General features: G+C 34.9%; 1 protein-coding gene across 7 annotated transcripts in view; it reads left to right on the top strand.

The window, feature by feature from the left end:
* ARHGAP32 (Rho GTPase activating protein 32) overlaps positions 1-12,589 on the top strand; it is a 311,991-nt gene that overhangs the window by 265,170 nt on the left and 34,232 nt on the right. For all 7 annotated transcript variants that reach the window (XM_073903977.1, XM_073903975.1, XM_073903974.1 and 4 more), the window contains one exon: positions 7,361-7,510. In XM_073903977.1, coding sequence (XP_073760078.1) covers positions 7,361-7,510 — 150 coding nt within the window. The remainder of the gene's footprint in view (positions 1-7,360; positions 7,511-12,589) is intronic.

Raw genomic sequence — 12,589 nt, 5'->3', positions numbered from 1 at the left:
AGTCCCAGGATCGAGTCCCACATCGGGCTCCCTGCTCAGCAGGGAGTCTGCTTCGCCCTCTGACCCTCTTCCCCTCTCATTCTCTCTCTCTCAAATAAATAAATAAAAATTAAAAAAAAAAAAAAGTAAACATACCTAACCTACAAAGGGCTCTAATACTTCTAACAGTTCCTTAGCTCTTGATTTCCCAGGACTATCCTAACCCCCAGGCCTAGTCTTCTGGTCACTTTTTCCAATCAGTTTGTCCTGAAAACAGTCTAAGCGAGTTTTAGGCCAGTAGGCTTTTTAAATAGTAGTGAGATTAAAACTCAGCATACTATAATAGGCTTTTTTTCCCTCTCAACAGTTTTTTCTTGGGGGACCTTGGTGGCTCAGTCGGTTAAGTATCTGCCTTCGGCTCAGGTCATGATCCCAGAGTTCTGGGATCAAACCCTGTATTGGGCTCCCTGCTCAGGGGAGTCTGCTTCTCCCTCTGCCTGCAGCTACCCCTGCTTGTGCTCTCTCTCTCTGTCAAATATAAATAAAATCTTAAAAAAAAAAGATTAAAAAAAACCAGAAGAAGTTTTTTCTTTCTTCTCTTAAAATTCATTTTTAAGATACTAAGCAGAAGTTTTAGAACTTATTAGTCCATGTATATACCAAAGTAAGAAAGTCAACTTGACATTGCTCAGAGGAAAATCTTTTCTCCATGTTTATTGGTATGAATAGATATATTGTTTAGCCTTAAATAAAAGCAAGTTTATGGAATTTTGTTTTTAAACTCAAATATTTTCATATTTATCTAACAAAATATTTCAAAGTTTGCAACAGAGACAGAACTTGGGAAGTTATGAGATCCTTAAATATCATGTAGTCCAGTTACCTATACTTCTATTCCCCTCTTAAATTTCCACCAAATGGCATCTAATATGTGTTTGGAAACGTCAAGCAAAGAAGGATATTGTGCACAATCATGAAAATCCACTGGACATGCTAAACATTATACTCATACTTTAATGTACCTTAGGTTTAATAATGATAGTCCCCTTAGGTATTATGTATTCCTCCTCTACTCTGTCATTTGTCTGCTTGATTTTACTAATTTATTACAGATCTTAGAACTCAGTGCTTATGATCAAATAAACCTAATGCTGAGGTCATTATCTGGAACAAATCATCTTTTAATTTAATTTCCTGGGAACTTAATCTAAGCCCAGCTTTATAATCAGTTTAGAAGATTTCTGAGACCCACCCAATTTAGAGAAGTCTAGCTTCAGTGATGTATTGAGAAAGTAAGAATTCTTTGGTCTTGCTAGAGCAGTATTATGCTGTGTAATTAGCAACACCTGTTGCCCCATGTCTCCATGTCAAGGTTCACTATGGCTTACTGAACTGTATGCTTTTAGTGTACCCTGTAAACTGGTTATTGGTATCATAAAGATTTACCTTGGAGATAATTATGTTGTGTGTCATACTGCTAAAGCTTTTAACTACTGGAAAGACTGGTCTAGTTGGGTTTTTCTCTGGTTAAAAAAAAAAAAAAGACCACAGAGGTAAAATCTATCATGTGTGAGGAACATGGAAGAAGTTAGCATTGTGGCCCATGTTGCATTTTAACTCCAGAATAGGGAATTTGAATATAAACTGGCATGGTTTGCTTTTGTCTAAGTATTGTTTGTGTTTTACTTTTGATCTCTTTTATCTGTTGAAATGCTGTTGTTACCATTTTTGTTTTTGTAATCCAGCATATTTGGTGGACCTTAACCCTAACACCCTTGTAGTGGCATCCAAGGTTGCTTTGTTGAAATGGGTTTATAAGCACTTAACTGTCTAAAGCCAAATCTCCCCTCTACCTTCCTCAATAGAAGTCTTCTGATGTGACTGACAGTATTCCATACTTCTCTTCCTCAAAAGGTAGATTTACTAACTTAGTTTTCTAGTTTGTTATAAAGCAATGGGTGGGGGACAGTGTCAGTGTCCATAGTAAGTTTTTTCTGGCCATTTTACTGTCTAAGAAATGGGAAGAAAATATAAAGAACAAATTAATATGAAGAAACATTTAGATTTGGAAGTATTGTTAGATCTTCAAATTTGAGTATAACCAAATTGAATATTTTTATTAGTTTAAATTTCCAATACAGTGAAATTTACCTATCTAGATGGATAACTGATTATTTAATTATAGATGCCAGAGCCTTTTGCCACAACTGTCTTCTACCGCAGTGGACCGCAGTGGATTAGAATGCCAGTTAGATTAACAACAATAACAGCAACACTAAAACTGTATAGAACATAGTTTAATCTTACTTTGAAGACTTAGAAGTCATTTAAGACAGTATGTCTGGTCATCATTTATGAACATTAGCTATTTTGGTGTCTCAGATTGGGATACAGATTAGTAGGTGGAGACCACACCCACCCACCCCAGTCTCATTACAAGTTGGATTTAAAGTTCCCAATTTATTTTAATGTTTTTGGAAAGGTAACAGAAGCAAGGTGCCTGGCCACACAGAGTAGAAGCCAGATTGTACATATGCTGGCACAATTTCCCAGAAGCCTCAAGTGCCAAATGGGAACACGGAGTTGGTAATGACACTCCACTGGTCTTAATTTTGTCTCCTGTAACAGCCCTTACTTAATTGAGTCTTATGTCACTATTTAGGAAAAGTTAACATGAACAGTCTTGACTGTAACAGAAAAAGATGGCCAAGTTTCCTTGTTCGTGAGCCAAACTTAGCACACCAAAAATGGAGTCAGAGCTGCCTAGTGTCCTGGAAAGTCCAAAGTTCTACATAGGCTGCTCTCTGACTAATACAATTTTATTGTGTATGAGAGTTTGGTTGTAAGATCATGATTATAATTTATTTCTATACAGTTACCACTGAATTGTGAATCTGTATATTTCCTGGTTAATATAGAATTAATTCCAGTCATTCCAGATATGATATTGCTAATTGATGTGAAGGAAATAAATATATTCCTTTCTCTACTATTGGGGTGCCTAGTTCAGTGTGGCAAACAACTCATGCGGTTTTTAAAATGTTCTAGCTCAATTTGTGCTGAAAATTGTCACTTTCTTCCTTCCTTTCTTCTGGGGAGTGTTATGGGCACAGGAATTTTTATTTATTTGATGTTTTACAATCAGTTATGGTCATTTGTTGTGATGTTCGAATCTTCATTATGTCCCAGAGCTGGCCAGTGGGAACCTCTTCACCTGTCGTCTTGGCATGGCTCCTTCTGGGTGTGGGTGTTCCCTTGCTTTCTGTTACAACAGAATTTCCCCATCTCACCTTGTGCTTTCCCTACTATCAACTTGCAAACAGCCATTTCTCCAAGGAGTCCTGGTTTCTTTCATTAAGGAATAATAATATTTAGAAACTCACACCTGAGACCAAAGATGTTCATTGCAAATGGAATGTCATTGTTTCTAAGCCTTTTCACTGGCTAGAGCTTAGGAGAAATATTTATTTTAATTTGAAGTTTATGTTCACATTTCCAACTCAAATTAACATGACTGGGGTTTTTCCTTGACTTCTTTGATTTTCTTATTGTATCTCCTTTCTCTCACATTGAAAACCTTGGTTCCTAACAACATTAATATATTTGTTTTGTCCCACAATATGTATAAAATTGTTTCAGAATTACACTACCAATATTATTACTAATAGTAAAACAGTTGAATGAAATTAAATATTACTTTGTATTTTTTTGTTCTTGGAATATATCCCCCTAAGCATGGTCAGTTTACTGTTTTCAAGTCATTTAAAATATTTGCTCTCTGTTGACAAGGTTACCAAGTTGGTGTTTTAGATACATTGTTTCAGGCTATTTTCAAAATTAGAATTTGCTTTTTTAATGTTCTAAATTTTATGTTTAACATGTAGAAAGAATGTTAACATAATTTAAAAATGAAACTATATAAAAAGGTATATTCAGAGTAGTTTTACTTTCCCCACCCATTTTCTTTACCCATTTTTATTAATTTCTGTTTTATCCTTCTAGTGTTTCCCTTTGCAAAAATAAACTCTTAGGTACACACATACATGTGTTTGTGTGAAGTTATGTGTGTGTGATATACGTATTCCCCATCCTTTCTTATACAAAATATACTGTTCTCTACCTTCCTTTTTGACTTAATATATTCTGGAGATTACTCCTTATGAGTAGGTAGAGATCCTCCTTTTTAAAAAAAAAAGGCAAACAGGGGTGGCTCAGTCAGTTAAGCATCTGCCTTCAGCTCAGGTCATGATCCCAGGGTCCTGGGATCGAGCCAGGATCATAGTTAACTCAACCAGTTCCCTAGTAATGCACATTTGGGTTTCTAATACACATATTGAGCTATTTTTAAAGTAACTTTTCTAAAACGTTTAAACTGTTCAGTGTGTTCTCATTGTGTACAATCCAAACTTTATACGATGTCCTCTAGTACCTGGCCTTTGCATACCTCTTCAGCCTCCTTTCATACCACGTCTTCCTCACCCACTAACTCAGTGCCTTACAAATCAGATGTGACTTCTTCACACCTTCCCTGACCATCTTATCCAGTGTAGTTTCTTTTCTCTTGCCATTAATACTTCACTCTGTTTCCTTACGAGCAGTTAAAAGCAATCTGAAATTACCTGGTTGTCTTAATTTAGGTGGAATCATGTAGTGGCTTAGAGCTAGAGTTTTGAGCCAGGCTACTTGATTTTGAATCCTAGTTATATGACCTTCGACTGTTACTTAGCACTCTGTGCCTTAGTTTCTTCATCTGAAGAAGAGAATAATAATAGTATTTTCCTTATAGTGCTCTGTGTGAAATGAATGGTTAGTAAATATAAACACTTGTGCAGTTGCCAGCACTTACTAAGTATAAAATAAATGCTGGCCATATTGGTATTTTTATTTAATTGTTCATTGTCTTTCTCCCCTCAGTAAGCTCTGTGATAGCAGGGAGCTTGTCTGAGTTGTTCCCCACTATAATCTCAGGATTTAGAACAGTTCCTAAGAAATAGTGGGCACTTTTATAGTTGTTGCTGAATGAATAATACTTAAAGTTCAGTTCCCTTTTCTGTGAAACATTCTTGGAGATTTGAGACTAAAAGAATGTTCTCTCACATACATCATATGCAGTTGTCAAATTCTACACGTATTTTCGTCAGATTTGTCATCAAAATACTAATGCCTACTATTAACATGTATCTTGGAAGTTCTGGCCAATTAATTATTAAAATCTGAAACAAATAAAAACTTATTTCTATCAGAAAAAGGACAGAATTATCATATTTGCTTTGATGCAATTATACATCCATGAAATCCAAAAGGATCGACTAAAGTCCTCTTAAAATTGAGTAAATGATCAGATTTGAACTATATATAAAGAAATTGTTTTCTAGCATACTGGTAATTACCAGTTAAAGCCATAATTGAAGTAAAGTACTATTCTACAAGAGGAGCAAAGAAATGCAAAATACTTAGCAATATTCCTAACCTGAGATATTTGTGGAATGTATCTTTTCATAAAGAAAATTAGAAAACTTAAAGAGATAAGAGGTTTAGAAAAGTGATGACACACCCCATTTCCAGATGATAATATTGAATATTGTAGAAACTAAAATTTCTTAGTTTTCCAAAATCTTCAAATTATATCACTGTAATGTTGATATATAAAAGTACATATATAAATATGTTAAATTATTGCAAACCAAGCTCATTTGTATTTTTTACTAAATCTTGTCACAATTATTTTAAAGTTTATGTAGAAAATGTTTGAGAATGAACAGAAATGTTTTGGCGGCCACTCTTTAACAAAGATGCGTAACACATTATCTGCTAGCAGCTAAGGGAGAACAATACTCCTACAAATCCAATGACTTTTAATATAGTAATATTATGTGTGACATGCTTCTGAGGTTACCCAAGTATGCTATAAATGTCTCACTAGCAGATAGGAGAGTGCATCATTTACATTTACAGCAAGGAATCTAAGATACAAGAGAGGTTGTATTTACCCAGAGTTTCAGGGCATGTCAGAAGAGATCACATCAAAATTATTCTGACAATTCTAAGTAAGTTTTAAATAATAGATGTAGAAAAAAATAAATTTCCTATTTAATCTGTGTATGGTCTAGGATGACTACCTTGTTCCAGTTTGCCTAGGATTTCCTGGTTTTAACACTGAAAGTCTCATGTTCCAGGGAACATGGGCAAACCATTATGGTTGATCACCCTCATACAGTTCATAGAAAAGATACTTATGTCTGTAAATAGTATTTCTCATAAAATGGAAAGACATGGAAGACAAGTGAAACCCATCTAAGGCCATCTTGGAGTCCCCAGGCCACACATTCTCTTGGTACACAGAATTCCTACAGGAGGCTTCATCAGTTCAGGGGACTTAAGATTTGGGTTCACTCAAGAATCTATGCATAGTAGGATTCGGTAAGACTCCCAGCAATCATCTGCAAAGTGAGTAGGAGGATTTGAGGCCATTGTGGCGTCTATCTCACAACTAATCTCTGAGCTTATGATAGTTGTTATATGTTGACTTCTAGAGTAATTTTTTCTTTATGCTGCACTTCTCAGGAGTCATTTTTCTGGGGATTTGTTTACTTTCAATTCTTTTGCTGTTGTCTTTCTAAATATATCAGTGGGAATATTTTACTGCGTATTAATGTACTTATTTCTTGCCTTTATCTACAAAGGAATTAAGGTGATATATTAGTATACTATAGAAGTATGTTAATAGAAGATCTAATGTTTTTTATTATGTATGTGTGTTTTTATATAGCTATTAGTTTGACAGATGTGTTCTGTATCTTAATGGGATTGTCCTCTTTATAAAATGAGAAAGAGGGAGTTGTTTCTTTTTTCAGTTTTTCTTTCCAGATTACAAATACTTTAAAAATTCTAACCACCATGTAAAATATTTTAGAAATTGACTAGAAATGTAAACCACATTTACACCAGTTTAGGTCTTACTTATTATAAAGATTTTCAAAGCAATATAGTAGAGTATAACTCGAGTCCCAGTCATAATCCCAAGTCATCCTTGGGTATGCATTGGGAAGACGGCTGGTTTACCAACCTTAATTTATAGATCACAGATGAGAATACTTAAATTTGCTGACAATCGCATCAAGATTACAAGATGGTGAGAAGAAGATGTAAAATTATGAAGTTATTTATAAAGCTACTGTTGCCTAAACCTCTGCTGAAAATTTCCTACAGAATATAACTGTTGCCTAAACCTCTGCTGAAAATTTCCTACAGAATATAAAGTGTATTTGTAATAGGTTATTTTGCAGTTAGCCTGTTGAGATCTCTGTTGTTTTTTCACACTAAGTAAAAATGTAACTTCTTGTCACAACTAAGGTATTTCCTCTTTATTATTATTTTTTAGTGTCTAAAAAGCACGGCAAGCTCATTACTTTCTTACGCACATTCATGAAGTCTCGTCCAACAAAACAGAAGCTGAAGCAGCGGGGGATTTTGAAAGAGAGGGTGTTTGGTTGTGACCTGGGGGAGCACCTTCTGAATTCTGGTTTTGAAGGTAAAAATAAAATTTATAATCTCATAATTTCAGTTTTGACCTCTCCATATTGATTTTCTAGAATCCATTTTGAAGCAGATATGCAAGCAATATCTATTCCATTTAAGCTCAGCAGCACGGTATCGAACTTTTCACGTACTCATTTGAATTCTGAGATAACTGAGAATAAAGAAGGTTTAAGAATGCATTTTAACATCAGAGATACTTGTGATCTATCTAGGACGAGTAAGACTTTCCCACGAAGGGCACAACTGCACTGTTAGACTTCATTATTTTTATATCTGTCTAGATAGCTTTCTCAGCCAGTTTTCCTCTCACATTTTATTGTGGATTATTTAATTTGTATTTTGAAAAAAAAAGTCAAAGTTTGAGACTATAAAATACCATGGCCTGTCTCCCAACTTTTGTTGCTAAAAATTTAAATTTCTTTATAAATTAAAATCTGATTCAAGAATTCAGTGGTTAGATGAATGGATGGAGGGGGATGAATGAATAGGAAGAAAGGAAAAAGTTAAACATAATACATAATATTTTAAAGTCTAAGTGCAAACAGTAATCACAAGGAAGAATGGTATATTTATGTAGTATATACATAGTATGAGGAGAGAGGAGGTATAAATATGGATAGCTACATAGATATAATTATATAATGTGTATAATCATTCTTCCTTATAATATTGTTTTAGTTTGGGCTTTAAAATAGTGTCCTTATTCTATATAAAATTGATTTTATACCAGGTTTTTCTAAGATGAAAGCTCATTTCAGAGTACTGTTTTGCTAAATGACTCATTCTTTGAATTGTATTCCTAATGAATAATTAACTTTGTAGAGAGATTATCCTGTTAACGCTTTCTAAACTTTTGAGCACCTCCCTGTCGGAGCAAGTGACAAGCCTGATCTGTTTCTTCTATACAAAGTGTTGTAAGAAATCATGTAGGAACCTGACAAAGCATTTAAAAAAAATTCTTTTAGTGATCTCTGATGCCAGGATTACTCAGAATGATCTTAACAGCATTTCAGCTACCACAAACCATAATGCTTATAATCGAGTTGCTTAATGATTATATTGTTATCTAAAGAACTGATTTTTTTTTTTAAATCTTGTCACATAGTATTTTTTTGTAGATAACTTGTCATTTACCTAGGCATCCTTAATTATAGAGTCAGATGTTTTTTGTTATCTTAGGGTTTTTTTTGTTACCTCTTTTTCATTTTTATCTCTTTTATATCTCATTTTGTTCAGCCTTGCTTGGTTGTGATATTAATAAGAAGGAGTGTTTTCTAGTTTGTTCTGTCATGTCTTCAGTTTTCACACATCAATTCAGCTAGCAAGTTTTAGTTGTACTTAGAAGTTTCGGGTATGTTTCCATTCTTAGTATGGTAGGAGAGGACAGATGCCAATATATCATTTTTTTCTGAAAAATAATAGATTTTAATAACTACAGGGTTCATGTATCCCGTAACTATGATACATTTATTCTAGCAGAACAAAGAGTTTTCAGGTATCATTTATTTTTTTATAGGACTTGTTTTATTTGCTGCACATATTTGAAACCAAACTTCCTTAAAACGAGGTTTGAAATGAAATTGCAAAAAAGTGAGACTTTGTAGAAAACTTGGTTCTCTACAAAAAAAACCTTAAGAGTTGGTACAAAATACAAGAATTTAAAAACTCAAAGTGAGGAAACTCTGTTGCCTGAACATATTTCTATGTTTGAACAAGTGGCTTTTTAGAAAAACTGCTGTAAATATATAGAAGAATTTTTTAAAGATTTTATTCATTTATTAGAGAGAGAGAGAACACAAGCAAGGAGGAGAGGCAGAGGGAGAGGGAGCAACACCCCCCCTGCTGAACAGGGAGCGCGATACGGGACTCGATCCTAGGGGTCTGGGATCATGCCCTGAGCTGAAGGCAGATGCTTAACCGATTGGGCCACCCAGGTGCTCATAAATATACAGAAATTTTATAATCAGAGCACACACTGGGGAAAAAAAAAACAAGGCCCAAATAACCCCTGAAATTAATCCTTTAGATAGTCATATTTTCCTAACCAAAAATCATAAGTAATACTATACCAGTGTACTCCTGTCCTGGCCCAGAAGCCACCACGTTGACAATGGAAGTTGACTCTTTCATCTCTATCACAGAATGTATGCATATAGAAGGGATGTAATAAATGATTTTGATGAGTGAGTGAGTGAGAGAGAAAAGGACAGAAATGAAACCGCAACTGTCAAGAAAAACCAAAGACCAATTCGTGTCCTACTTACCGCATACTTTTCTTTGCCATGATTCTAATCTTAAGGGTCATCAGTTTCAGTTTAGACATGTACTTCTTATTATGTTGCCATGATGATATAAATACTAAATAAAAGTGGTTTGGGGGGTGCCTGGGTGGCTCAGTCGTTAAGCGTCTGCCTTCGGCTCAGGTCCTGATCTGGGATCGAGTCCCGCATTGGGCTCCCTGCTCGGCAGGAAGCCTGCTTCTCCCTCTCCCACTCCCCCTGCTTGTGTTCCCTCTCTCTCTGTGTCTCTCTCTGTCAAATAAATAAAAACTTAAAAAAAAAAAGTGGATCGGAAGTGTATTACTGGAGAGTGTGGGAATAATTCTTAAAGTCCTATCATCTTCTGGAAGAACCAGTTTGGAGGTTTCTACTGCTGTATTTTGACTGGGCCATTGTTTACTGTGCACATGCCTGGATTGTTAGATGGTTTGGAGGGAAAAGATGGCTAATAAGATGCCTTTTCTAACTAGGATTTCTTCTAATAATATATTGCATTCCCATATTGCTTTCTTATATGTTAGTGAAAAGAGAAACCAAATCTTTTCTTTTTCTCTTCTGATACTGTTCTTCAGTTTCTACTCTCTTTTTTTTTAAATGAAAGTTTATGCTTTTCTCTTTTGTTTTGCTACCTATTTTAAATAACTATTTCATTTGTCTCTCTAAAACTGGGTGTTATGAACAAACAATGAATCATGGAACACTGCACCAAAAACTAATGATGTAATATATGGTGATTAACATAACAATAAAAAAATTAAAAAAAAATTCTAAGTAATAATACTGTTCAGTTGTGTAATTTTATTTATAAAGGCCCATTATGTGATTCTGTGGACATTCAGTCTTTTTACCTAGGGAACATAAAATGTAAAGAAACAATTCAGATATTTTCCATGAAGTATTATGTTTGCAGAGCCTTAGCCAAATTATCAGGGAAAGACTTCTAATTCCCCATATTTTTGAAGTTTGCCTACTTGTTTGGGAGAATATAAGCAGGTATGAATTTAATATCACATGTTTGTGAGAGCCCCAAGAAAATTATCTATACTTTTTAATGGATGTTAGCTTATTTTTGTGAAGATTCTATAATGCATACTAAGAGAGCCTGATAATACAGAAATAAAACCCTGTATTCTGAAAGGCTTTATGTACCAGGGTGAGTTAGCATGCTAATTTGGAGCATACATAATGAGAAGTATCTTTTAAGAAAAATAATTAAAGCTTTGTTTTCCTTCCTTTAAGTCATTATGTTAGTTACCCAATAATCTCTAAATATATTTGCTTTGAAGTAGGTGATAGAAATTTTCCAGGTTCTAATTTGTTTTACTTCTAGTTTGTAAGGATAGAAACCTAAGGCACTGAGGTTATCGATGGAACAATATTAGAAGTAGGACTCAAGTTCATAAAGATGTTTTATATTTTGCCTGTCAATTTGACATAGAGATTGCTTATAATATCAAAATGAGTCCACAAAAAATACTTGGCAACTCTGCCCACCCTTCATCTCTACCATCTACATGCAGTCCCTTTCTTGTTACTAAACTTCTTGGACATCTTTAGAGGTAGAAAGCACACTTTGAAAATGAATACAGTTTCTTACGAAAAATAAGATTGCTCTACTCTGCTGACTTGGTCATATAACTTTGTCAGGCTCACAAGGGCACTTATAAATTAATTCATTTGTTAATTTTGTACTTTGTTTCAAGACATGCTCCTGGATTTTGAATATACAAAGATGGATGAAACATGTTTTTGCTCCTTAAAAGCATGACTAATAAAGGGTAATAGTTGTATAAACAAGCAAATAATATTTCAAAATGACATAGTTCTTTGGGCACCTATAACATAGGTTACCTTCTTTTTCTTTTTTCTTAACATATCTTGCATTATTTGTTTCAGAAGTACAGATCTGTGATTCAACAGTCTTGCACAATTCACAGCGCTCACCATAGCACATACCCTCCCCAATGTCTATCACCCAGCCAACCCATCCCTCCCACCCCCCACCACTCAGAACACTCAGTTTGTTCTGAACAAGGGCTACCTCTCCTTGGGGATATTCAAAGAAGGCTTGCTTAAGAGGGATAGTTAAATTAGGTTTTCAACAGCCAAGAGTTTTTCTATAAGAAGGTGATAGTAGGAAGAGAGACCAGGGAGAGGAAATTGTTTTTCCTCTACCAGGAAATTGAGGGACTTAAAAAATGACTGGTTTGTATGGCAAAAGATGAGACTTCATTTGGCCTAGAGTTGTGAAATATGGAAATATGGTAACAATAAATAAGTGCAACTGTGAAGGACCTTATATTTTAGGCAGTATTTTGCCATGGTTAAAAATCGGCTTTCTCCAAGGGGAACCCTCCTACACTGTTGGTGGGAATGCAAGCTGGTGCAACCCCTCTGGAAAACAGTATGGAGGTTCCTCAAACAGTTGAAAATAGAGCTACCCTACGATCCAGCAATTGCACTACTGGGTATTTACCACAAAGATACAAATGTAGGGATCCGAAGGGGTACGTGCACCCCAATGTTTATAGCAGCAATGTCCACAATAGCCAAACTGTAGAAAGAGCCAAGATGTCCATCGACAGATGAATGGATAAAGAAGACGTGGTATATATACACAATGGAATATTAAGCAGCCATCAAAAGGAATGAGATCTTGCCATTTGCAACAACGTGGATGGAACTGGAGGGTGTTATGCTGAGTGAAATAAGTCAATCAGAGAAAGACATGTATCATATGACCTCACTGATATGAGGAATTCTTAATCTCAGGAAACAAACTGAGTGTTCTG

This window comes from Callorhinus ursinus, unplaced genomic scaffold (genome assembly GCF_003265705.2).
Source record: "Callorhinus ursinus isolate GAN/ISIS: 27379988/994484 unplaced genomic scaffold, GSC_fseal_2.0 scaffold19, whole genome shotgun sequence".
NCBI lineage: Eukaryota > Metazoa > Chordata > Mammalia > Carnivora > Otariidae > Callorhinus > Callorhinus ursinus.
This window is presented reverse-complemented; position numbering and strand designations above follow the sequence as displayed.